At 31.0% G+C, this 27,992-nt stretch overlaps 1 protein-coding gene and 1 long non-coding RNA gene across 11 annotated transcripts; one reads left to right on the top strand and one right to left on the bottom strand.

The window, feature by feature from the left end:
* The first annotated feature begins 11,616 nt into the window (after window positions 1-11,616).
* On the top strand, window positions 11,617-27,562 carry LOC149882653 (uncharacterized). Of its 7 annotated transcripts, none has more exons than XM_090100395.1 (6): window positions 11,617-11,735; window positions 13,646-13,726; window positions 13,806-13,897; window positions 18,853-18,946; window positions 19,190-19,228; window positions 22,915-27,562. In XM_090100395.1, the coding sequence occupies exon 6, from the start codon at window positions 25,213-25,215 to the stop codon at window positions 26,134-26,136; it is 924 nt and encodes a 307-aa protein (XP_089956521.1). In that variant the 5' UTR covers window positions 11,617-11,735; window positions 13,646-13,726; window positions 13,806-13,897; window positions 18,853-18,946; window positions 19,190-19,228; window positions 22,915-25,212; the 3' UTR covers window positions 26,137-27,562. The 7 variants fall into 7 exon arrangements, 6 of the variants coding, with proteins under 6 accessions (XP_089956521.1, XP_089956520.1, XP_089956522.1 ...); XM_090100394.1 differs by having other exon boundaries at window positions 18,853-18,963; XM_090100396.1 differs by lacking the exons at window positions 13,646-13,726; window positions 13,806-13,897 and adding an exon at window positions 19,341-22,819 and having other exon boundaries at window positions 11,633-11,735; window positions 18,853-18,963.
* On the bottom strand, window positions 15,618-17,488 carry LOC149882654 (uncharacterized). 4 transcript variants are annotated; one of them, XR_016456392.1, is made up of 4 exons: window positions 16,445-17,488; window positions 16,130-16,189; window positions 15,922-16,022; window positions 15,618-15,812 (listed from the first exon to the last, which is right to left on the bottom strand). It is a non-coding gene; the product is annotated as an uncharacterized LOC149882654 (long non-coding RNA). The 4 variants fall into 4 exon arrangements; XR_016456391.1 differs by having other exon boundaries at window positions 16,102-17,488; XR_016456393.1 differs by having other exon boundaries at window positions 15,922-15,980; window positions 16,102-17,488.
* Window positions 27,563-27,992: the final 430 nt, after the last annotated feature.

Here is a 27,992-nt window from a genome sequence, read left to right as displayed (position 1 = left end):
AAAGTCGCTTAATTCAGGGCGTTTATCGGAAAATGCACATAGCAACTAATTGCGGCAATAAACTTTACATATAAGATGAAACTTTAGCTGAAAAAGATTTATGTAGTGATTTTCGTATAATATAAGAATAAATAAAAAGTCAATAACAAACAGTCTTCTTATAAACTTTTCATTACATAAATAAATTCATGTTGGCAATTTTATTTCCAAATCCGAAGTTGTTGGAAACCTTCATTTGGTCATATATACCACTTATGTGATGAAGACAATCTCTCTTGACATTTCCAATTTAACAGATTCCATTTGAAATTAACTATTGAGAGAAAAAAAGGAGCTTCATAGTAAACTATAATTCCTTCCGCTGCAGTAAAATAAGTAACTTGTATTATGATAATATAAATTAGAACTTCACCAAAGGTAATAGTTTAGTTTATCATGACGTTTTTAAAATGTTAAAGCTGTAAAAAGGAAAAAGTAACAAATAACTATGTTTTTACAGGATTTTTTTTATTTACTAGCCATTAGGTTTTCTTTTAATTAAGTGTAACTTTCGTCGTAAATATTTATGATCGGAAGTACTTACCGTAAACGAGTATCAACTTCTTATGTATACCCACCAAAGACCTTTTACTTAATTTTAAAATACTTGTAAAATGAAATCTAAAAGACGGCTTTTCAGTCACTGAGGAAAATCATTTCTAATCAATATAATTAAAGACTACAAAAACGTCGAAGAAATGAAGACAGAGAGTGTCTCCCTTAAAAAAGTAACCTTCGTGGGAAGAAATAACACTTGTATTCAGCAGCGAAGAATTGGAATTAAAAGATATGAAAAAGAACAATAGAAATGCTGGAAGAATACAAACAAAAAGCAACAGTATTCAGTTGATTTTTAAGTAAAAAAGAAAGATAAAAACAAAGATTATTTTTATTGGATAACACCCAGTAAACATGAAATACACTTTTAACATCTAAAAGACGTCTTATGGACATTAAGCAAACGTTATTTATACTGAAACACGTGATTAAATTATCAATATTAGGAAAAAGAATTTCTGGACTAAATTGTATGGTTATCAGTATAGTACATACAGTGCTGGACTTCTCTCTAGTATGCTGTTACTATATATTTTCTTATCAAGGTTATTGTTAATAAAAGGTGTCTAAACGATTCTTTGTATTTTAGTTAAAGAAAAGAGCAAAACAAAACTGGCGGAGGTCCTAATCAAACTCCTGTTTCATTAAAGGAAATTGGAAGCGTTCTGCATATATTACAACCAAACTTACTTAATCCTACTCTAATACATTTTGCGGATGATGCTATTCTACAATATATTTTTATAAATCTTTTATCTAATATTTTAATATAAGTAAAAGGTTTTTTACAGGTACTGGCAAAACTTTATTTTAAAGAAACTTCGTTTTCACAATTCTGTAAACATACTTATAGATATAGAATGCTAATACTATATATTGTGAGGAGGGAAGATGAAGAAAATTGTAAACATTATCTTTAAGTTTTACCCGACTCAAACACGCTACATTCGAACGAGGAAAAGAGCGAGTCAACCAAAAACACCAGGTGGACACACATGTTTAATGACATGAAAAATGAATGAGTCCCACCATTTATGATTAAAACTGTTTTCGCAAACACGACTTGAAACACAATGATATGATTTTAATTAGTAAAGTTTTAGAAAGTTCTGTAGCCACTCTGATATAAAGACTAATAAAAAGAAAACAAGTAAAACTTGTTTAAAGAATACCATGACTCAGCAGTTGAAACTGTACTGAACGAACTTGAAGAAAGAGTAATCTATTGTCTGGACGAGAATTCAAAATAACACCTGCGGACAGATAGAAAAGGAACGGTTGAGAAAATCGTTTAGATTTTTTAGGGGAGATTTTTTTAGATTTGTTTGAGAGTGATTTTAGTAGATTTTCTTGAGCCCTCTCTTTGGAGAGATGTTTTCGAGAAGATTTTTATGAAGTGTTTTAAAGAGAGTATTTGGAGATGTATTAAGAAAGGGTTATGAAAGATTTTTAAAGAGAATTTTAAGAGAATGAAAAAGTTTTAAGAGATTTCAAGAGATTATATGAGAAAAGAATTTAAAAGAATTTTAAGAGATTTTAAAAGAGGATTTTATGAGAAAAAGATTTTTGAAGATTTAAAGAGAATTTAATGAAAAGAATTTATGAACAATTTAAAGAGGAGCTTATGAGAAGGATTTGGCAAGGAAATGTATTTGAGTAACTTTCAATTTGTGTTATTATAAGTATTAATGTATTTTTATTTGTATGAGTTAATATTAAGAGTATATATACATATTGATGAGAAATAGTTGAGAATAATTATTAAGGAAAATAAGTAAGAGAAGAAAAATCAGTCGTAAGTATTTTTATTTCTGTTTTCATTTTGAGTAACGCAATATTATTATTATTATTAATATTTTTATTATTGCTTTAAGCGTCAAAAAAAAAGGTTATTAAAAAGACTGATGCTTCTATCGCGCTAACGTCACCATTGTCACATTTAATCATCACATCTTTAAGATGAAAGTAAATAAGAAAAAAAATAATAATAAAATCCCCGCCCTCACAATATATACAATGTCAATACTATATATGTGCAATGCTAATACCATATATATCTTTCCATCAGTTAAATATATCTACCATTTGTATATATATAAGTATTCCGAACGAGACAATTAAAATTACATATGGGGGCATGTCTTCTGAAATTATGGAGCCACTTATAGAATCAGAAAAGAAATCTTTTCTTTATTCTTTTTCAGGATTACCAAGTTCTTACTTAAATTTTTGTATTTCAATCAACATCAGATCTATTTTTCATTTTTTTGCAATGTTCTAAATAATTACTTTAACAAACTTATTTCTTACATATAATACTACTTTGAAATATAAAATGCAAATATTTTAAAATAGTAATTTCCCTACCTTAATATTCCCTTAAAATCAAAACTGCAAAGTATACTTGCTGCAATAACTTCCTTTTTTGTGCTTTACAACATTGCCCTTTTGCAAAATCATAATTGGGAATCATAAAAGCCAAATAACAAAAATAATATTAGCAAACGTTATTATTATTTCGGAAGAACAACATTTTAACTTTCAAACTTGTATTATCATTTCTGAAAATAATTCCAAAAAAAAATAACTTAACCTCCTGTTGTTTGAAAGATGTAAAAGTTACATTTATGAAAATACTAATCCTTAAATAGAATAATTCTCAATATTGAGTAATTTATTTTTAAACATTAAACTGTAAAAATTTTTATTAGGTAAAGTTCCGTTTTACTTTCATTTTCTTTTTTGGTTGCTTTGCTGCTTTTTTGCTTTTGCTGGGGTAATCTTCAAAAAAGCATTTCAAAATATATCTTCTTTTATATGACTAGCCTTCTAATCTCCATTATTACTATAAAACTTGAAAAAATCAAGTGCTTGCTTAAGTATTCAAGCTTAAAAAAATGGAAAAGACAAATGTATTCACGACGTTTCAAATGAAATTTTTTAAAAAGTTAAAGATCAAGAGATTTTCAAAGTGGCATTTAACAAGATCAGCAAAATGCTTTTTATGGCTAAAATTTGTTTACTTGGGCTATAGCCTAGGGTTATGATCTGAAAATGCCAAGATATACTTATTATTGGTTAAGACCAACACATTCGTTGTTTTTTTACTGTAGTTAACTTTTTATTTGATCATGTATTATGGAAATTTCATTGTAAAATATTTTTCAGCAAAAGGCTTTTTCCGTAAGAAAAATGCGTTTTCGCAGTAGTTTGCTAGTAACTTTAGATGATAAACGTCGTAAATCCATAGGTCTTTTCCATTATTTTAAGTTTGAATACTTAAGCAAGCACTTGCTTTTTCAACTTTCACTTAGGCATCACTCAGGGTAAATTTTGAAGTCTACCTAGTCAAAGCCTTACTCCAGAATTCAAGTCGAGCTTAGCTTTACTTCGCATCTTATATTCCTCCCTAAGTGATGAAAACAATAAAAACCTAGGAGCTGATAGTAAACGGTATAAAAATTTCTCTTTCTGGAAAACATTGAGTTTGAGAATTCTGGAAAGCATTAAGTAGTAGAAGATTGAGTAAATAAGATTTTAAGCAATAGTTACATATTCAGGCCATAAACAGCAAAAGAAGAATCCAAGTTCTAAGATTTACAAATGTGAAATATTGTAAACGCCAACTACAAGTAACACGAAAAGTTGATGAAGGGTATTATACTTATTTGGATATTTTACTCACAAAGGCCTTAGTATGTGTAAGTTTCATAAAGGTCGGACCAACTGATATACGTACAAAAAGACACTATAATCTTCTTCCAATAATTAAGAGTTTCTAAAAAGTTTTTAACTACTTTTATTACAAAAAACAAAATTAACAAATATTCACTAAAATCTGAAGGTAATAAAAGAACTAGGAATATTGTTAGCTAAAACAAATTAAACAACCAGTAGAATAGTTATGGGTTTTACATTTCAGTAAAAAGCCAAAATTGATATTGGAGGAAGAAATATTTGTATTTGAATAAAGCGATGAAGCAGAGGAAAGCAGTAAGCCTTCTAGAGAGACGGGGATTCAGAACATTCAGCACATAGTACAGCTATTCACGAAAGTTTAAACGATGGCAGAATTTTCAAACCTAATCTTCGGTTTTTCTTGAATAAAAATCTAACGGAAATAGATATCAAAATAATTTTTTTTCCAATTTGGTAAATAGGTTATTTGTTAATAGAATAAAAAAAAGTCGGTTTCAACTCATCACTGTTTACTCAGAAATTTCATTAAAAGGTAGGTGATACAAATTAAGAGGTTTCACAAAAGTTGAAACGATTTTATTTAGGATCAATTATTTGCTAATTAATTGATAAATCCGCTGCGCAATTTTTTTTCGCAGCGAATTTATCAATTAATTAGCAAATAATTGAGTAGTTTTTCAATCAAAAAATTCATCACAACATCATCAGGCAGCTTTTAATTCATTAAAAATCAACTTAAAATATTGTGAATTTCAAATTAATTTCAATTGCGTGCAAATGGGTCGAAAGTCAGTTTTTAGTGACATCAAATGGCAAGTTATTCGTATGGCGCGGACAAAAAATCACACAAACGTTCAAATAGGCAAAATACTTAACATTTCTGAATATTGCGTTAGAAAAACCATCAAAACTTGGGAACTTACCAAGGACGTCTCCGACATGCCGCGTACTGGGAGACCACCCAAACTCAGCAACTGTGACAAAAATGGTATATTCAGAATGAGCAGAGAAAACCCCAGACTCAGCTACAAAAAGCTAGCACAAATCTTCAATCAGTCAAAAAATAATCCAAAAGTTAGCAGAGAGCTCGTGAGACGCACATTGTCGGAAAAAGGTATTGGAAAGTACATAGCTGCTAATAAACCTATTCTTTCAATCACGGATAAACATAAACGACGAGTGTGGTCCAAAGAAAGGCTGGACTGATCTGTAGAACAGTGGGCAAAAGTTATTTGGAGTGATGAAGCTAGCTTTCAAGTTGTAAACCGCAAGGGAAGAATCTATGTCACAAGGATTGCCACTGAGAAATATTCAGATAGGTTTTTGCAACATCGTCGACAAGGCGGTGGAGGCTCGGTTGGCATCTGGGGATGTTTTTCTCACAAAGGTATAGGCTTCTGTGAGCTGTATGAAGGCCCAATTAATCAATACACCTACAAGAACACATTGGAAACGTGTTTAGTTCCATCAATCAGACATTTGTATGGCAGAAGCAAGCAATTCATCTTTCAACAAGACGGGGGTTCAGCTCATACAGCACACTCAATCAAAGAACATTTTTTGAAAAAAAAGTTCAATGTGATGCCCTGGTGCCCTAGATCACCAGATCTCAACCCAATCGAAAATATTTGGTCTTGGATCGACAATCAACTGACATACCATGAAATTCAATCAACTCAGCATTTAAAGCAACTTTTGAATGAGTACTGGCTGAAGGTACCTCGCGTGATGTGCATGAAATTAGTTGAATCAATGCATAAACGAGTTTATCTTTGCTATAAAAACAAAGGATGACACTTCAAATATTAATTAAGCTTTTTTTTTCATTTTTTGTTCGAATGTTGCTATTCGTTTAAACTTTTGTGCTTCTTATTTTTCCTATAAGATTTTTTGTAATAGTTTTTTTATAATTAAATATTAAAATTTTTATAACATGTTCATATTCATTTTAAAGCTAATTACTTTTTCTTTAATTAAAAAAAAAATTAAGTAGATATCATTTTACAGTTTTTCTTTATTAAACAAAAACCAAACATACTTGATAAAAATTCTGCAAAAGTTTAGGGTGGAATGCAAGAACCGAACTTCAAATTTGAAGTCGAACTTCAAACCTTAAGTGCGACTTGAGCGAATGCACAAAGCGAACTTCAACTCAAGTCAGACTTGAAAACCGCTAAAAATAGACCTTTTTCAAGTCTGACTTCAAACCAGACTTGAGAGAGCAAAAATTCCTTACGAATGCAAGAACCCAACTTGAAATTTCAAGTCAGACTTCAAATCTCAAGTCTGACTTGAACGGAATGCAAGAAGCGAACTTGAACTGAAGTCAGACTTGAAAAACGAGAATTTTTGAATTTTCAAGTCATTTTTTCAAGTCTGCTCCAGACCAATCTTGAAACCAAACTTGAAAAAAAAAACAGACCGCCATTATCATTTTGCTGATGCGTAACAAAACTTTACTATTACTATATAACTTATTACAACCTTTGCAAATATGAAAATGAGTCTTTAACAAGCAAAAGTAGTTACTTGGGCATATTGACGTAATTAATTTAGAAGGTTACATTGTGAAAGTATATTTGTCAATGAATTCATTACAGAAAACTGAATACCAACATTGTGAAAACGTGTGTCTTTTAAAACATCCTGTAACTCGTATGTAATGATCCAACATGTCATATTTTGATGCCATTAGAAATGTTTATTAGCTTTTTGAAATGTCGAACTTCCTACCATTATAAAAGCTGTTGATTAAGGCACGTTTTTGTGATACAGTATAAAAGTAAATTCCATTTAGTAATAAACAGTTGCAGTTATACAAAGAAGTGATACATGTAAAAGGAGTAAAAGAGAATTCACGAGAAGAAGTAGTTATAATATGAAGTATTAAAAAAAAATTGTTTTAAAACGTTCAAAAATGAATCGGTATGAGCTGAATTTTAGAAGAAGAAGAAGAAGAAGAAGAAATATGCCAAATCTCATTCCAAGGTTTATTATTGACAGAGCCAATCCTTTAGAAGTTTATAATGATATAGAATTTAAAAGGCGCTACAGATTTTCCAAAGAAACCTTTTTAATATTGGCTAATGACATTATTAACAACAATGTTAGCAATCGAGGGTGCCCTCTTTCATCTGTACAACAACTGGCTATTGCATTTCGGTTTTATGCTACTGGTTCATTCCAAGTGAGTAGATATTCAAGAAATGGTATTAGACAATGGTACCTTTTATTGTATTGTATTCTTATTGTAGATTTTGTATTATGTTTTTAAATAACACCATTTTATAACAACAAATAAAGTAATCATATACTCAAGTAACAATAAATAAAGTACTTCACATTTAAATTTGTATGATTTGATCTAATTAAGTACACTCTTTTAGAGAGTAATAGGAGATTTGGAGGAGCTGAAAGTTAATCAGTCAACTGTTTGTCGAGTAGTTAAAAACATTTCAATTCAAATTGCCAACAAAAGATATCAGTATATAAAGTTTCCAACAGAAGCTGATTCTTTGATAATTCAACAAAGGTGATTATAAGTTTTCATGGATATTTGCATTTTGCTATTTCATACAAACTTTAAAATTTTCTTTGATAACGAAAATATTTATATTTGTCAACCATTGTTTAGATTTTACCAAATTCAAAGATTCCCAGGATGTATAGGAGCAATTGATGGAACACATATTCCTATAATAAACCCTGGTGGAGAAAACCCAGAAATATATCGAAACAGAAAGGGGTTTTTTTCTTTGAATTGCCAGGTCATTGCAGGTCCTTCAAAAGAAATTTTATCTGCTTGTGTTCAATGGCCTGGAAGTGTTCATGATTCACGAGTTTTTTCCAACTCAGCTATTAAAGAAGTTTTAGAAGCTCGCCAACATGTTCATGTTATAGGTGATTCTGGCTATCCTTGTAAACAATATTTAATGACACCTTTTTCAAACCCAAAAAATGAAAATGAAATCCAATACAATTACAGTTTGAGAAGTACACGTATGGCAGTTGAATGTTGTTTTGGTATATTAAAAAAACGATTTCCTTGTCTTAGCATTCCCTTACGAACTAAATTACAAAATTCCATAGCCATAATTGTATCCTGTTTTGTGCTTCACAACATTGCCCTTCTAGAAAATGATCATTGGGAAGACAATGAAATACAAAATAGCAATCAAGAAGATGGCGCTGAAGCATTTACAAGAGATATTTATGGAGAAGCAAAAAGAAATCAAATTGTGGACCAATTTTTTTAAAAAATCTTTTTTGTGTGTCTGATTATAGATAAAAGTTATATTTGCATATTATTTCAAAAAAAAAAAAAATACATTTCAAATTAGTACTATATATCAAAAAACAATTTCACTAAGAAATAAAATAATAATTTAAAACATAAAATAAAAAACACTAGATCTGATGTCGTTTGAAAATAATTTTCCTCAATTAGAATAATTCTGTTGTGTTTTTTTTAATATCTATAACTGTGACAATTTTTTTTGGTAAATTTCCATTTTAGTTTCATGTTCTTTTAGTTTGTATTGTTGCTTTTGCTGGAGTAAGTTTATTTTTATGTTAGCTATTTCTATTTGTTTTTGCATTAGTTCTTTATCAAGTTCATGAATTTCATTATATTGCTTTTTTTCGATTTTTTTAGAGAGAGATATCTTTTTTAATGTTGAGCATTGTTCTTTTTCATGTGTTAATGAACCAGATGCAATCAAAGGCTCAGTAAAAGTTTTCTTTTCTGTTTCTATGATTGGCCCAATAGTATCAGAAGTCCTGTCTCCATATGTGATCTCCATTGACTCGTTCGGAATACCTATATAAATAAATAATATATTTAAATGATGAAAAATGTGTGTATATATATATATATGTATATGTCTATTTATATGTGTGCATTTTGAAATTTTTGTTCTTTTATATGATGAGCAATTCCGATCATAAATATTTACGACAAAATTTTCATTTTGATAAAAGGAAACAGAATAGGCAGTAAACAAAAAAACAGACTATAATAACACATTTATTTGTTATCTTTTCCTTTTCACTGCTTTAAAGTTGTAAAAGTGTCATGATTAACTATACTAATACCTGTAGTTAAATTGTAATTTATATTGTCATATAATTTATATATTGATCGTATATTATACAAATATCATTAAACGAATTTGTTTCAGTAAAAGGTTTTTCCCGTAAAAAAAATCCATTGCCCCTATTGGTTGCGAAGTGCATATTCCGATAAGCGCCCAGAATTCAACGCCTCGGCTATTTTTCAAGTTCGACTTTCTCAAGCACGAACTTGACATTTTCAAGTCTCGTTTACGCATTCGCTCAAGTCAATTTTTCAAGTCTGACTTGACAAAGTCGAACTTGAGATTTCAAGTCGAACTTGACTCAAGTTCGGTTCTTGCATTCCACCCTTAAACTTTCGTGAATAGCTGTACAGTTTACTGATTGATCACAAATAAGTAAAGTTTGTTAACATGGTGTCCTAGAACAGCAGATCTCAACCCAATCAAAAATAATGGTGAAGTATCCTGAGCCTTATCGACTGCTTTTGAACGCGCAATAAATTAAAAATACCACAAAATTGCGTTATATTGGTTAAACCAATTTAAAAAAAAAATTTACAATTACGGTATTTTTACCCCCAAAACTGCTTCTATCTAATATACGGTAAATTACGGTATTTTTACCCCCAAAAATTCTTCTATCTAATATAACTAACTCAAAAAATATCAAAGCTGTTTGAAAATATAAATATGAATTCTTTAATGTGTTTAGAATGTTGTCTATGAGAATTTTTTGAAATGTTTTTAATTTTACCAGGTTGACACTCGGATTTTAAGATGGAAAAATTAGGCGGAATAGAAAACTCGAACTTTAAGAGAAAAAAATTAGGCGGAATAGGGTAAAAGTTTACACAAGCTGAATGAAAAATGTTGATTAACTTATGTAGTTATAAAAATGATCATTGGTTTTAAAGAAATAGCTTAAATAATTACCAAAAAAGCGATTAACTTCAAGTTTTTGCTAAACAGTTCTCAACACGTTTGACTTCTTAAATATTATTTTAAGCTGTAAGCTGTACGTTGAAACCACAAAAATTTTTTGTCAGTCTTCCTTCAGTTTAAATTGAGCTATAATTAAAGATTTTTTAGTGTTTTTGTTTATAAATGGGTTCTGCGAGCAGGTTTAACTCCTCTAAAGGTAAAAAAAGAAAGATTTTTAGAGGAAAAATTACGAGAAATAATGGCATTACAGCATCGATTATTACAAAAAATGTTGTAAATAAATCGGCTTCTGGAGAAAAGTTAGAAATTTCTTAGGAATCGAAAGACGCTTCTTCATTTCATCACACAGCATTCGAATGTAACTTTATTATAAGCAGTGAATTATTTGAAGAGGGAGAGACACATGGTTATGGCCATTATCAAATAGTTTATGTTTCCATATAATTATAATATATTACTTTTTAAAACTTGTTTTAACTTTTCTGCAACCTTTTTTTCTCGCTAAATCTCAATTTTTCAGAAAAAATAACTCTTCATAGAAAATAGATTATGGGCTGAAACTTTGCAAGTTTAAAGATGAACATATTAGGAATGTTGTCTATGAAGCAAAGTTTTTTTCATTTTTTTTTTAAAACTTATTTCTATCATGTTTTGTTCGCAAGCTTCCCTTAATTTTTCTATCTTAAGTCCGAGTGTCAAACTGGTAGTATTAATATCGTTTTAAAAAATTCTCATAGACAATAGTCTAAATACATTAAAGAATTCATGTTCAAACCCAGACAGCCAACGACACTGGGGCAGAATTCCGGCGAATCATCGCACTCCGTGACAACTAGATTAGTAACGGGCCAGTACTGGCCCGAGTCTGGCATGCTTCTGGCGAGTAGTCGTACTCCATTGCGATGGTATTTGCTATTGGGCCAACACTGGCCCGATTGTGGCTTCTACAGAGTTCTGGCCGAATGTCGTTTTGGCATAACCGTCATTATTTTGAATATTTTCTGCGTCATCCATGATGATTTTATAGACGCGAAGTCAAATGCTAACAAGAAAAATTTTGCAAATTTCTTGCTTTTGCTGATGTTTTTTATTATGCTATTATTATAATACGTAGTGTAGTAATAATAGCAAATGTTCGTTTGCTTTTAAAAAAAAATGTTGCTTTTTTGTTAAAACGTATAGTTATGTTGTAATTAGAATTGCAACTGCTACATCCTAACTCTTGCAGTAGTAAATGCTACTGTAAAAAGTTCAGATGTCGCATGATGTAAATAATGTAAATTTCACTTGTGTTAGCACATATCGTTATAGTAATTTTTTATTAAGGTTAGCTATGTTTTTATATTAAACAGTTTGAATAACATTCATACAAGATTGATTTAACAATAAAACAGAAATGGTCAAAGAAAAGGCTATTTAAAGGTTAGAAGATTAAGTTTTAATCACAACAACTGTAAGATAATCAAGTTTTCAAATAAAAAACTTTTTATACTATATATATATATGTGTGTGTGTGTGTGTGTGTGTGTGTGTGTGTGTGTGTGTGTGTGTGTGTGTGTGTGTGTGTGTGTGTGTGTGTGTGTGTGTGTGTGTGTAAAGATTATAACAAAATAATAGCATGGCAACAACAAAGAAAAGATAATAACAGTATATATATTGTTATTATCTTTATTTTTGTTGTTGTTTTTGCTGATATTAATTATCTTTGTTTTTATTATTATATGCTCCTTTATTATAACTTGTCATTAAAATAATCTTATCTAATTTAAGTTAGTTTTAAACTCATTTTAAGTGATTTTGGTTGTATCACATTATGCTTATGAAATGACTTTGTCAATCATCACTTTTCTCATTTTAGCGATTCAATATAAGAGTAAACCATCCAAATTAAATCTTTATATATATTTTTTATCTTAACTTCGGGATAATGTATTGTTCTTGTTACATATATAGTTAGAGTTATTTCAAAATGCTTGCAACAACTATTTACTGAAGATATCAATTGTGAAATATATAATTCACAGAATTCCTTCTGTGAGAAAACTGTTACCCCTTCATACATATCTACAGAAGACAGTTTTCCTGCTTTAAGTGAAAAAGTTGTAGATAATAATGATTCAGTTTTTGGAACTGTTCTTAATATATTTTCTGATAAAAATGTCAACGTTGAAACTGAACTTGTTCATATTTAAAATCTTGGTAATTATAATGATGATGAAACATTTTCATCAGATTTGACTACCCTATTAGCTGATTGGGCTCTTCAGTTTAGTGTTAATCTGACTGCTTCGTCATCTTTACTGTGTATTCTCTGTCTGTTTCATCTTGATTTGCCTATTTAAAAAACTTAACACAAATTTATAGTTGCATATCGAGCAGGTGTCATTATTTTTGTTTTGGTTCAGCAATTAGTTGAAAAAATATTAAACCATGTTTATGATAAAATTGCAAAATTTTGAGCTCCCTATGGGCAGTTGAATATTGATGGTTTGCCTTTGTTTAAAAGTAACAAAATATCATTTTGGCCAGTTTTGTGTCTTTTGCAAGGTTTTAATTTTAAAAAACCTGTGTGACTTAAGTCTGTTAAGAATCACAATTAGTATCACACTTAGATAAAATTAAACGCATCGCAATTTTAGATGACAGAAATCTCAAGTTTCTATTGTTACAAGTTGATTAAGGTTTTGTTGTTTCACCCTTGCTTCATTTGTTATAATTTAATTTGTTGAAATCTGTACTAAGTCTATTTTATTACATTATTACTAACAAAATTAATATGCTTATTTTATTCATAGTTTTATATGAGGTGGTAATTGAAATATTTAACTTATTTAGGTTAATTTTACTTGTGTTTTGAGTAATTTTCATTCCTAATAATCACAATTTTTTAACAACATTGTCTATATTTATGCATTCAATAGCTGCCATTTGGAGAAATTACATTTAGAAAATGTAATTGGCATAGAAATGATTCCCATAAATGTTTAATAAATTGTTTTTGATTTCGTATATTATTTGCATTAGATTTTTGAGATACTTTTGATATTTTAAATATATATATATATATATATATATATATATATATATATATATATATATATATATATATATATATATATATATATATATATATATATATATAAACACACAAACACACACACACACTAAAATATATATATGTTATATATGCAATTGTATTCATAAATTTAAGTTAAAGGTTGTAATTTATAACTTTTAAGGTTGTAATTTATTGATGTTTGTATTACATTCATTAAATTATTTTGTTAAAATAAACAGTTTCATTAATTTTTCTTTTTAATTTTGGTTTTCAGGGTCTTCATTGGCATCCAATTGATGTTCATCTGTCAGACAGATTCTTGCCAAAGTGAGTAAAGGAACACTTCATTGCATTGGTTAGTAGTTGTATGCTTAGAATTTATACTTTCAGATATTTTAAGTAATATTTGTAAATGTTTATTTTTATTTTACTAGAATTTTAAAAATAAAATTTCTGAGAGATCCTGATTTTTACAGTTGAAAAAGGTGCTTTTTTCAGTCAAAAATTTGAAAATAAGTTTCATTGGGTAAGAAGAAATCTTTATCTTTATTTACAACATATATATATATATATATATATATATATATATATATATATATATATATATATATATATATATATATATATTTATATTTGTATTTATATTTATATTTATGTTTATATTTATATTTTTATTTTTATTTGTATTTATATTTATATTTATATATTTACATTTACTTACATACATGCATAAAAGTCAATTTTGCATCTAGATGCTGTAAAAACAAATCCTTTAACCTCAGGAGCATCAAGCGAAGAGGTTGAGCGATGGCTGAAAAGATATTTTCAGCCTTCAGGAGATCGGTATGGTGGACGAAAAGCTTGGCAAGAACGAAAAAAACTCCCTTCATAAATACCACTATTTAAAACTATCACTATCTGTACTATTTTAAATAATTTTTGTCAATTTGAATTGGAATAAATTTCAAAAAATATTTACTTTTGTATTTGCTTTTTGTGCGATATCACATCAGAAATGGCTAATAATAGCGCGTTAGTGAATGTATATTAGTTATAAGTAACGGGTAAGTGCTTGCATACGATCACGGACGAATGCTGGAAAATGATCCCGGGCCAGTGCTGGCTAGCGATGCTGGGCCATAGGCCGTTTTGACATTGGGCCGTGATCAATTGCCGGCATCGCGCCGCTGTGGCAAGCGGAATTGGGCCAGCATTGGGCCTCTAAAGGGAGACTGTCTAGGAATTTTCAAAATAGGGATGGCACTTTTAATTATTTTGATGTATGAAAAAAATTACGTTTAAAAAAATTTACATAACAAAACTTAGATTAAATTATGAAATATTTTTACTTTTCAAAGTAATTCTTTTTTTAAAAAATAGCATTTTATTACATATGAAATTACTTACACAAAGTGAATTTTAAAAATGCGTAACTTATTTAAAACTTATTGAAAATGCGTTCTTTTTTTATTGCAAGTGAAAGTAGTTTACATAAGAGTAAACTTTTTGTTTATTACTTTTAAAAGATAGCCGTGTGAAAGTAATTTATTTTAAAAAGTAATATAAGTTATGCTTTAACAAACAGTTTGTATTGAAATGTAATTTACTTTTTACCTGTAAAAGTAACTTATTTTTGAAAGTGATCTTACGTAAATATAAGATTTAAAAAAAGTCATATTTACTTTAAAAAGTAAGACAATAACTGCATCATAATATGAAATGACTTTTATGCATAAAAGTAACAAAAGTTAATAAAGAAAACAAACATAAAAACTTTTTGAAAAAAAAAAATTAGTTACCATTACAAGTAATAGTAAACTTTTGTCATTGAAATACTATACTTTATTTAGTAAGTAAAAAGTAAGCTATTTTATTACTTTTATCAAATAACAAACTCATTTTATGTTGTTTTAACATACTGATTGGTAAAAAAAACAGCGTAATAAGGATCCCCAGACAGCCTCCCGTTAGAGGCCCAATGCTGGCCCAGTTTCGCTTCCGACAGCGGCGCGATGCTGGCAATTGATCACGGCCCAATGTCAATACGGTTTATTGGGCAGCATCGCTAGCCAGCACTGGCCCGGGATCATTTTCAAGCATTCGTCCGTGATGGTATGCCAGCACTGACCCGTTACTTTTAACCAATATACATTCACTAACGCGCTATTATAACCCATTTCTAATGTGATACCGCACAAAAAGCAAATACAAAAGTAAATATTTTTTGATATTTATTTCAGTTCAAATTGACAAAAATAATTTTAAATAGTACAGATATTATTGATAGTTTCAAATAGTGCTATTTATCCAACGAGTTTTTTCGTTCTTCCCAAGCCTTTCGTCCACCATTTCGATCAACTGAAAGCTAAAAATACTCTTCAGCCAACGCTCAAATTCTTCGCTTGATGCTCCCGAGTATAAATGATTTAGTTTTACAAAACCTAAATACAAGTTTTAACTTGGCAAAATTATAAATATAACAATTTAACACATACAAATAAATATATATATATACATATGTATTAAATAAAAATAAAGATTTCTTCTTACCCAATAGAATCTTTTTTTCTTCAAGTTTTCCACTAAAATAACCAGGTCTTTTTCAACAGCTGTAAAAATCAGGATCTCTTAGAAATTTCATTCTTAAAATTCTAGTAAAATAAAAGTAAACATTTACAAAAATTACTTAAAATAACTGAAAGTATAAATTCTAAGCATACTGCTACTAACTAATGCAATGAAGCGTTCCTTCACTCACTTTGGCAAGAATCCTTCTGACAGATGAACATCGATTGAATGTCAATGAAGACCCTGAAAACTAAAATTAAAAAGAAAAAATTAATGAAACTGTTTATTTTAACAATAGGTTAATGTGCATTTTATTGGATATACATACATATATATACACATCTAGTTATAGTGCATTCCGAAAATGAGGAGAGTGACCAGTGACAAAATAATTCAATGAATATTATACAAGTATCAATAAATTACAAACATAAAAGTTATAAATTAAAACCTTTAACTTAAATGCATTACTAAATTATAGTGTACATATATATACTAAAAATACCAAAAGTATCTCAAAAAACTTTCAATAAACTTTTGTTTAATTTATAAGATTGCTTTCCCAAGTCTAAACCGTCAATTGTTGTGATTACTATTTCGTGCATTTCCTCCCGAACAATTAGTCGATATTTAGTCGATATTTATATACACTCTGTGCACTATTTCTAGAAAAATCAGTTAAGAAAAACAAAAATAAAATGCAACAAGTTTAAAAACTTACACATTAAACACGATATCAGGTAAAAAAGCTGAGACAATGATAAAATGGCAGTAAAGCGTATCTAATTATATAAAAAAAACTATTTCGGCATTTTTCCAAGGAGGTTTTTTTTAAGGTGGATATTTTTCCTGATACTGCCTGAATTCCTTACGTTCCGTCATTGAAAATTTTCAAAAAGATAACTGTTCCAGCCTGCTGCTAGTAAAATATTTCCATGTTCGGCCAGGAATTGAATTTTTTTTTTTAACCAGGGTCTAAGAATGGTTTCAAAGCAAATGCAAAATTGTTTCGGCGCTAGGAATGGTTTTAATTGCAAATACAATCATAGATTGTATTCGCAATTAAAACCATTTCTAGCGCCGAAACAATTTCGCATTTGCTTTTTTTTCCTTGTTCACCTTTAAAATATCAAAATTATTGATATTTTAAAGGTGAACAGGGAAAAAATATATAAATCCGTTCAGACCAGTTGTTGCCCCAAATTAAATTAACTATGCTTTACTGCAAGTTTTGTTTCACTGCATTTCACTCTCTCAAACAATCCCTTCAAATCTTATCAGAAATTTCAATCCCATCTTTTTAAAGAAATTTTATCCTTTCAAAGAAAATGTAGACTAAAAGTAAATTTACTTACTTTTTAAGTATAGATTACTTTTAATTGTTACTAAAAGTTATTTAAAATGTAAACTTAACTAATCAAAAGTAGTTTTATATAATTTACTTTTAATAGCCATTTCATTTTAGTTATAAAATAACACATTTCTACTTAGGAAAACTAATTATAAGAGTAAATATTTTTTGCATTTGATAGCATGTAATTTTTTTATAATGTATTTTAAAATTCAATTCTTTTTAACTATTAAGATAATATAATTTGTTATAAAAAGAATTCTTTTTAATGTAAAAGTAAGTTTCATTTTGAGGCAAAATTATAATATGTAATAGAATTTTAAAAAAGTAATTAACTTTTAAATGTAAAAGTATATAACTTCTCCATGTAACTCAATTTTACATGTGAAATGTAAATTACTCTTTTATATAATCTAATTTTATGTAACTTACATTTGAAAGTAAATTCACCTTACTTTAGAAAATAAAGTTTGTTTCATAAAATTAAATTACTTTTAAAAGTAAATTTTTTTTGAACGATAACAGCTATATATGCAATTTACTTTTTCATAAAGGCTTACTTAGTTAAGTTAAAATAAAGTAAGTAAAAGTGCCATCCCTGACGAGAACTTTTTCTTTTAAAACTCAAAGTGATGTTTTCAAATCAAATTAACAATTAACTAAATTTCGTTTTAAAAGAAACAAAAGCATTTTGCATTTTCTACCAGGAAAACAAAAATATCTTACTGTTCGAGCCAGGTAAAATAATTTTTGTTATACCATCGATATAAAGTAATTAAGATAAACTCAGTTGAATTTACGTCTTTTATCAAGTTTATCGCGTCTGCTTAACGAATCCCCAATGCATTACGAATTGATGTAACAAGCTAATCCTCTGTCACTTTTCACTGACAAAACAGGACAGGCTTGATATATACCTGTTTTAAACACCAAATCTGCGTTTCTAATCATCATTTAATTTTATCTAAAAAACGCTCTACCATTATAATGTCTGCAGATCACTTTATAGAGGATTTTTATGAAACGCTTAATATTTTAAACTGCTAAGACCCAAGCAATGTCACCATGATTCCTTTCTTGAAATCTGCATAAATAGGATTAAAAGCACTGTAAAGTTTCAACTAAAACGTATTTTATAAAACACATTTTAACGAAATATTTAATTTGTTCAGGTTCGGAAAAAAATTATTACTTTAAACACGCCAGTGAATGCAGAGAATATTTACGCAAAAATGAAAGAACAAAATTGCTCAGCTTAATGAATTGACAACCAAAATCACTAGAGTTAAATTCCATTTGTCTTTGGATTATCTAAGTAAAAAAATCAAGGATAAACAAAATGCAATCTCGGTGTTTAAGTAGTTTTATAAGCTTTGTGAAATGTAATAGTATTGAATTATGTAGCTATGAATGAACTTTGTACTAAATAAAGAATCAGTATTTAAAGTAGCAGGGATGTTTTATGCTTTTAAGTCTTAGTATAGACATTTGAAGAATACTTTATATTTAAAAATAGACGTGAATAAAGATGTAAAACTTTTGCTTTAACTTTATCATTTTAGCGTCTGTTCGTTTTAACTTCGTGCGTAATACGAAAAATGATATTACTAGTTGACATCTTTGTAACGAACTTCAACACTGCAGAGCTTGAAGCAGGTGAATTATGTTAGAAGGTGTGCATAATAATACTGAATGTCTATATTATTCTTGAAACCACACGGTAGTTAAGAATTTGTGTAGAAACTCTTTTTAAGCTATTTTGATAAATAATTTATAATTTATTTTGATAAATAATTAGTGCTTTTAACCGGAAATCAATGAGCTTTATTTGTTAAGCTTTAATTTGTTATGAGTGTAGTGATGACTTTTTCTTTCTCTTTTTCCTCACTTCTTCTATAGCGTCAAAAAAAAATGTAGATGTCCATCGATTTCATACAAGTAAGCTTTTATCTTTGATATTTAGTGATTTTTTTAAAAACCTTATAATACCCAGCTAACTACCTTTCAACAAGTATTTTAGTTTGTTGATTAGTTTTAAGGTTATTTTTAGGAAAAACGTCATTTGATTAAAGTATAAGGAACAAACAAATTACAACTCAGGCGCCTATATCTTTTCAAAAAGTATAAAAAACTTTAGATCATGATTTTTAACGAATTCTAACTCAGTACTTTTTTAATAAGTTTTCAAATACTTGCCACACACACCCCTGTAAAAATGACAATTATTACCAACTTCATGTCCCCTGATAATCCCTTTAGGGGTAAATAGTATATGGGTACAAGGTTCACCACAAGAAATTTTAAAAATCAAATATTGTTGTCCGAGCGAGATATTAACATTCAAAGTTTTTGGTCTACAAATGTCATTTTCGCCATATAGATATTGTCAAAATTTAACACATTTTTTTGTTTTTTTTTATATATTTAGAAGCTCATTATTGCTGCTTATAGAGTTGGAATGCATTGCCTCGGTTGTTTGTTCACTAAAGAGTCCCATGGAACAGATATTTCTAAAAATGAACGGAGGAACATGGTGAAAAAGAGCATGAACTTTTGGTGTCAAAGTTATTGAAAGTCTTACGTACAAAGATTTGAATGCCTCAATCTTCTGTCTGTAATTGGCTTCCAAAGGGCTAACAAATAGGCTGGTACAACAGCATGAAGTGTTTGAAATGCACCAGTGAACTTTGCCACTTCTTGAGCTTTGTCTATTGGTGCTAGAGACTCCAACAGATCAAAATTTTCTAAAATCTTCTTGCGTTGATTTCCATTCAATTGACCCCCATGTAATGGTTGCATGCTAATATGCAGCTTTAAAGGCCCTTCTTTAGCACCTAGCCACACTTAAAGCAAGCCCTTGAATATGTGATTTACAACTCTCAACATGAGATGCAGTTCCATGGGCGGAATCACGTTAAGAATCAATGTTGATTTATCTCCTGGAATGATTGGTGGGTGAACAACACTTTTTAACTCTCGGACTTATTTCATATTGCATCCTGTTAATTCAAAAGCTTTAAAATACTCCTTGATGGAGCATTTTGTTCGGAGAGCACCAACATTGGCAAGATCTGTTGATGCGATTTGACACCAGCAGCAAGGGTGACTGCTAGAATGTTCCTGGATTCCACAGATGATGTTGTAAATCTTCAGGTCACAAGAGACAACAAAAGGTACATAGTCAACATGAAGAAGGGCTAAGACATTTTTGATATTTTCATAAGCTTCTGGAAGCTCTTCAGCCACTGCCAACAGCAGCTGTCTTCTCACTCGAGTATCTGTAAAGGCTTGATGAGTGAGAAGCCTGAAGCTTTTTTGAGTTAGGTTAGTCTCACATGGGATGACTCCTAGAGTGACTTTAAAAAATGATCCACCACCATCCGTGCCAATATTTAAAAAGTAGTTATTCTACAAACTTATTGCATTCACAACTTTTTGTGCAAGTTGCTTAAGACTTTGGCAAACTTTCTTTGTCTGTTCTTTGCCAGTCCTCTCAGTAGAGATACTAATTTTTGAGGTGGTAAAAAAATCTTGCAAAACTGGACCAAAAGCTGTAAAGCACTTTTAAAATTAGGCTAAACAAATTTGCCTGTTGAAGATTGGTTTAATGTTGGTACCAAGTGTCTTATTTTTGCCTTCCACCAGATCCTTGGTTTAGTCGAATTGTACCATATGGAGATGCTTCTTTAAGTTTAATCACTTGAGATGCTATTTGTTCAGCACCCAGTGAATCTTCCATAGTAAGTTCTCTTAGATTTTTATGTCTTTTTCCTACTGTGCAGAAATGTAGTTGGCCTTGGCCAATTATTGAGAGGCAACTTGCACAGTGTTTTTCCGTGATGGGTTTTGAACATTGAACACTTTTATCAAGGTCAGTTTTGCTGAGAAATTTAGTATTGTGGATTTCTGACAAAGAATGTCTGTCTCTAGATGTCATTTTTCAAATTTTACAGAGAAAACAACTGCATACAGTGCTTCTCCTTGTAAAATGTCTCACTAAGATGGAATCAAAATTAAACAATGTAGGATAATTTGCACTTGCACCCTTGTCAACTCTTTCAACTTTTTTTTCTTCAACCACTACAGACAGCCGTAGGTACCGTTTGATCGGTGAAGTCAATATCTTTGTTTACAACTAAATGGCCTCTTATAATTGTGAATGCAGTAAGTTGTCTGTCGGCTTTTTGATGGCACAAAAAACACACTGATTTGTTGCAGTTCTCATGAATTTCGCTTTTGTTTGGCATTTTAATTGTGGAACTTTGAATTTAGAAAACCAAAAATGAACTAAAGAAAATTAATCTATGAAGAAATATTTAAAAGAGGGTGAATGCCCTTTCCTGGAAAATGGTGAAATATCTTTTCCAGGAAACAGGATTTGTGAAAAAACATTGTAATCTGCCACACAAAAAAATATAAAACCAAAAATACTTAAGAGAAAGACATTATAATCCAATTAACAAAAAAAGGAGATGGTTATTTGATATCCTTTTGTTATCTTTATTTGTCTGTTTCATGTTTTGGCTTAAAATACATGATATGAATAAAACTTACACCCTAGTATTTCCACTCTGCCAAGTAGATTGTGGTGCCAATGTTGTAAATAGTCGCTGTTTCTATTAGCAGCAATAAAGAGATTCTCAATATTAAAAAAAAAAAAAATGTGTTCAGTTTTGACAATATATATAAATGGCCACAATGAGGTTTATGGATCAAAAACTTTGAATGTGAATATATCGCTCCGACAGCCATATTTGATTTTGAAACTTCTTGTGGTGAACCTTGTACCCATATACTATTAACTTTATAAATAAAGGGGTTTTCAGGGGACATGAAGTTGGTATTAACTGTCATTTTTACAGGGTGCGAGCACCTTCGAAAGAAATATTTCGACAAAATTCTCTCTTTTAAGCATTCTATTTAAGGGTATGATTTCACAAAAAGTTTTTTAAACGTTTTGATGACATTTCTTAAAACAGTTCCTTTTTTGTCTGCATGACTTCTTCGCAATATTCTGCAGGATTTCTTTGTAGTATTTCGGCCGTTCTTTGATATAGATATCTTAAATCGCCTATTAGCTTGAATACACAATGTCAAGCTCAATTCCATCCTAAACCCAATGTTTTACTTATCAACCTGATTTTAATAAAAACATTTGCCAAGTTAGATAAAATAAGCGATCTCTTTAACTAAAGAGCTCATTGCGAATCAATTTTTTCAAGCATATTTATAGTCATATTTGGTAAACGATACTTTAGCTTATTCCTTAAATAGGGGCCGAAATCTTAATGTTATCTTACTAAAAAAAGTGTCAATTACTATATTTTGAAGCTATAAAATGATGTTACTCAAGTTGGTGCTGAAACATCAAAACATTTAAACGGTTTCTGCTGATTTCAAAAAAATGTTCAGTAATAATAGTGATACGTCCAGTGATTTTGATGATAGTAATGCTGCTAAAGACTCTTCCTGATGTCATTTAAAAATATACCTTCAAATCAACTGGTGAACATTTAAGTTTATTTTATGGTTTGTTATTATATTGCTTTTAATATTATAATAAATGAAAAACAGTTTATCACTGTGGCCAATTATATTATTATATTATATTATATTTGTTTTAGAGTAACATCCCAATCAAATCTGGTGATGTAACTGACTCTTTGGTATTTTGAATTAATTAATAGACTCTGCAAATAACAATAGAACCACATAAACAAATGTAAACAATAAGATTTTGCTAATCGATTTCCTCTGACTTTAATGCAGAGTATGCAAAGGTACTACATGAAGCACTAGATTGATGCAGATGAGTACATGCAAGTAAATATTGGAAAGAAAGTGTAAATCCGGAAAGTTCTAGAACATTTGATGACGTTAGGGATTTAACAGTTTTAATAGTTTTTACCAATAAGAATTGTAAATATGTCTTTATGGTGATTTATGACGGTTTGTGGAAGGATATTTTGGGAAAAGCATGGGGTATATATAAAGGAGAAAATTTGTAAAAAAGGACAGTTAGTTAGGAGAGAAAATTATTGCTATTTAGTGACTTGTTGATTGCGAGAAAAAACTACAAGCTAACCGAGCACGGAACCAGTATTAGATTATTTGATATGTTTGAAACGTATGATGGCACTTCGGATGCTGCTGTCTGGATTCAACGAACAAAAGTGATTGCAGAAATTCAGAACTTAAAGCTTGAACTAATTTTTCCGATTCTTCTCAGAGAAGCTGCTTATGCAGTGTACGATGCTTTAACCGCGGAAGTCAAAAAAGATGTAGTGGAAGTCGAGCGTGTGTTATTAGCGGCGTTTTCTATAGATGCCTGTTTATCAAACGAAAATTATGTGACGGAGAAAAAGTCGATGCGTTTTTAGCTGATTTAAAACGATTAGCCTATCTTGCTAAATTACCAGAGGAGTCTGTGCGTTTGGCATTTGTTGTGGGTTTGCCAGAAGTCTTATCATCAAGATTTCGAGCCGTGATGGACCCGATTGATATAATGTTACCCAGAGTGAGAGCTGCTATGAACTGTGCAAATATGGTTGACAGTGATGCTGTTGGCGCTGTATCTAGACGCCATGCTTCAAAAACTGCATTAGTGTGTTACAACTGTAAAGGTTTGAATCACATTGCAAAGAACTGTTCGCTTGCGAAGAACTTGACTCCGAAGACCGTTAGATGTTTTAAATGTGGTAAGGAAGGACATATTGCATCAAAATGTTGGAAGCCGCAGGGAAACGATTGCAGGAGCGAGGAATCTGCGCTACCTCGCTCCTGAACATCGGTGGAGTGAGCGCATTATCTGTTGTTTGTTTGAAAGTTAATGATATGGTTGCGACTGCTTTAGTAGACACAAGGTGTTCGAAGACAATTTTGAATAAAAATTTCCTGCCCAAAAGTCAATGTAGGTGCTCAAACTCTCAAAAGGTAGTAACGTTTGAAGGAAAGGTTCATCAGTGCACTGGGTCAGCGGTCATGATTCTTGAGGTTGTTGGCATTAAAGCACGTGATGAGGTTATTTTAGTGGATTTCCAACCATTTGGAGTTGATATGATGCTTGGAATGAGTTCCATTAAATTACTAGGAGGAGTACTCGTTTCTCCTTTGGGAAAAGCGAAGTTCGGACTGAGTTATTGTGGAGCATCGGCTTCGAGTAAGAACAAAGTCAAGAAATCGAAATTAAAAAGAACGATCATGAAGCAATTTTTAATAGTGTTGAATGGAGAGTCAAATGGAAATGGAGAGATGGAGAAGGCCCCACCAGATTGTATAATAAAGTGGCACAGTACGGAATTCTACCATATGCTAGAGCAGATTATGAAAACGAACTACAGGATTGGATTGATCGGAAATGGCTGTTAGAGTATGACGAAAATGAATTGGGGCCGCCCAAAGAGCAGATTCCCTTAATGGCTGTCATTCAGAGAAACAAAGACAACAAAATCCGATCTGTTCTAGACTGGAGAGAAGCTAACGATTTCATTTAGGCATACACGAGAGATGCAGATGTGTGTGTGGAAAAGCTTAGAGAATCGAGAAGGATGGGTAACAAACCGGCAATCATCGATTTACGCAAAGGCTTATCTTCAACTAAAAACTGATAAATCTCTTTGGCCGTTCCAAACATTGGTGTTTCGAAATAAAAGGTATTGCTTGACACGACTTGGTTTCGGATTGAATTATGCGCCAATGATCAGAAATCCGTTGTGAGTGCCGTCATTGATCAAGACGAATTGGTGAAGAGGGGAACGTCTGCTTATGTAGACGACATTTTCGTAAACGAAAGTGTGGTGAGTCTTGATTATGTTAAGAGGCATTTTTTGAAATATGGTTTAGTGAGTAAAGATGGTGAGCAGATTGATGGTAAAGGACTTTGTGTTTTAGGATTGTATGTGGGCAAGGTTGGTAACAAACTGATGTGGTCCAGAGGGAATCGAGTTGATCTTATCTCGCAAAAGTTAACCAGGAGAGTTGTGTTTTCAATCTGTGGACAGTTGGTAGGACATTTACCCGTGTGTGGTTGGCTGCGAGTGATTTGTAGTCTCTTGAAGAGAAAAGCTGTCAGTCTGACGACGGGTTGGGACGATGAAGTTTGTGATGAGAACGTTAAGTGGGTGCTTCAGGAAGTATTTGCTGAGGTGGAACGCTTCGAGCCTGCTTGTGGTGATTGGACTGTGCGTGGTGATGAGGGAAAAGTGTGGGTTGATGCCAGTTCTTTAGCGATTGGTGCTCTTATTCAAGTTGGGGAGACTACTGTGGAGGATGCAACATGGCTGCGAAAAGAAACGTCTGATGTTCATATAAACATGGCAGAATTAGACGCTGTGATACGGGGAATGAATATGGCTCTGATGTGGAAGCTGAAGAAAGTGACTGTTTTTACCGATTCCATGACTGTGTACCACTGGGTTTCTGACGCCCTTACGAGAAAATCAAGGTTAAGATCAAAAGCGACGGGTGAAATGCTGATTCGAAGAAGAGTGAGCGTGTTGCAACAACTAATTGAAGAATACGATGTTAGCGTCGAGGTGAAACTCATTCCTTCTAAAGATAATTTGGCCGACGCATTAACTAGAGTTCGCAGCAGATGGCTCAACAAACTGACTGTGCCAGAGTGTCGGAATAGTTGTATGGGAGTCGCAGCTACGAAGGCTGAATCTATTTCCGATATACACAAAAGAACTGGACATTTTGAGGTGAATCGAACGTTAAACTTTGTTCGTAAAACAATTCCGACTGCTACTGAAAACGATGTTCGAAATGTGATAAAAAAATTGCGAATCATGTCAGTCAATAGATCCAGCGCCAATACGGTGGGAAAAAGGGAAATTGGATGTTGAAGGAAACTGGGAGAGATTGGCCATGGAAATCACGCATTATGGCACTGACAAGTTTTTGAGTCTAATTGATTGTGGACATTAAAAATACGCGTTGTGGCGACAATTATCGAGCTCATACGGAAGTGTTGCCATAGTCCGAATACTCCGTCTTGTTTTTTGTGAACGTGGAGCACCGTCTGAGATATTAACTGACAATGAGCCAACATTTAAAACTAAAGAGATAAGGAGTTTCCTTGATAGTTGGGGAGTGCAAACTAGATATAGAGCCGCTTATTATCCTGAAGGAAATGGAATTGTGGAAAGAAACCACCGTACGATCAAGAGAATAGCAGAACGATCAAAAATGTCGATACCGGAAGCACTATATTGGTACAATGTCTCAGCCGACAAAAATGGTGCAAGCCCGATGGGCAAAATATACAGCTATCCAATTGGTGTGAAAGGATTGAAAAAAGAGAAACTTCCTGCACGAAATGTCATGAACGAGAGATTTCGAATTGGCGATTAAGTCTGGCTGAAACTACCAAATGCGAGGTGCCATACAAAGTGGCAACCAGCTACAGTAACTCGGAATGCGTTAAACCAAACCGTAGAAGTGAACGGCATTCCGCGTCATGTGAAACACATTAGACCTCGAAATGATACTCAGTCCTACATTATCCCTGATATGGAAGTAGAGATGAATGTTGAAACTGATCAAGTGAACGCTAAAAACCAAGGAGATCCAATTAAAGATGTATTAGAGACGAACGAGGAAAATATCGAAGCTGAAGATAGACCCCAAGAAATCGATATGCTTTTGCGACGGAGTGGTCGGGAACGCCGCATGCCTTCGAAATACTTTGATTGCAATTTGGATGATCCGTAAGGATCAAGGAGGAGTGTAATTCCGGAAAGTTCTAGAACAGTTGATGACGTTAGGGATTTAATAGCTTTAATAGTTTTTACCAATAAGAATTATAAATATGTGTTTGTGGTGATTTATGACGGTTTGAGGAAGGATATTTTGGGAAAAGCATGGGGTATATATAAAGGAGAAAATTTGTAGAAAAGGACAGTTAGTTAGGAGAGAAAATTATTGCTATTTAGTGACTTGTTGATTGCGAGAAAAAACTACTGAAAGAAAGAACGCTGAAGACAACACACACTGAGTTGGAGCAGAAATTTAAAACGACATTAAAAATATCAAAGTAAAAAGTAAAAAAGATTAAAGCTCTATTACATTTTATACCGTCAATACACCACCATTTTTACAACAATATACAGACCGTTATTGGGGAAAGTGCAGAAGAAGAGCCTTGAGCTGTTTTGAATCATTGTGATTTTTGTTGTAAAATAAATTAGTTATATTTTGTTTTTGCGATAGTAGCACTTTTGCACTATATAAAAACAGCAGTTTTTTAGAACAAACTTTATTTTTCCCATATTACTTTGCATTCTTATTTATCAACTTCTTTGATCAATATATAATATCCATTAATAATCTTATGACGCTTAAAGTTAAGGCGAAAATAGATAAGCACTGATTTTGTAGATTTAAATAAAACGAAATTGTCATTTTTCGCTGTTTCATAATAAGGCCTTCAATTATTTTAACATCGAATATACTTTCATGCTATTAAAATAACTATCAGTTTTTTTATTTTTTTTCAATAAATAATAATAAAAAAGAAATAGCAATAAATAAGAAAAAAAAAATTCTTTTAAGAAATCTTTTCATAACCTGACTAATATTTATAATTTTTTAACATTAATCTATAGTCGTTTTCTGTCCATAAATAACGTTATCATCTAGGAAATATGTTTTAAATGCTTCCGAAAAAAATATTCTGATATAAGAATTTAAATTTTCACTT

Source organism: Hydra viridissima, unplaced genomic scaffold, assembly GCF_058129835.1.
Source record: "Hydra viridissima isolate aposymbiotic clone 2 unplaced genomic scaffold, HvirCarnegie_v1 scaffold_10, whole genome shotgun sequence".
In the NCBI taxonomy this organism is placed as follows: Eukaryota; Metazoa; Cnidaria; class Hydrozoa; order Anthoathecata; family Hydridae; genus Hydra; species Hydra viridissima.
This window is presented reverse-complemented; position numbering and strand designations above follow the sequence as displayed.

Excerpts from the sequence above, each read along its gene's own strand:
- LOC149882653 (XM_090100395.1), top strand. The coding sequence starts at position 25,213 with ATGTGGTCCAGAGGGAATCGAGTTGATCTTATCTCGCAAAAGTTAACC.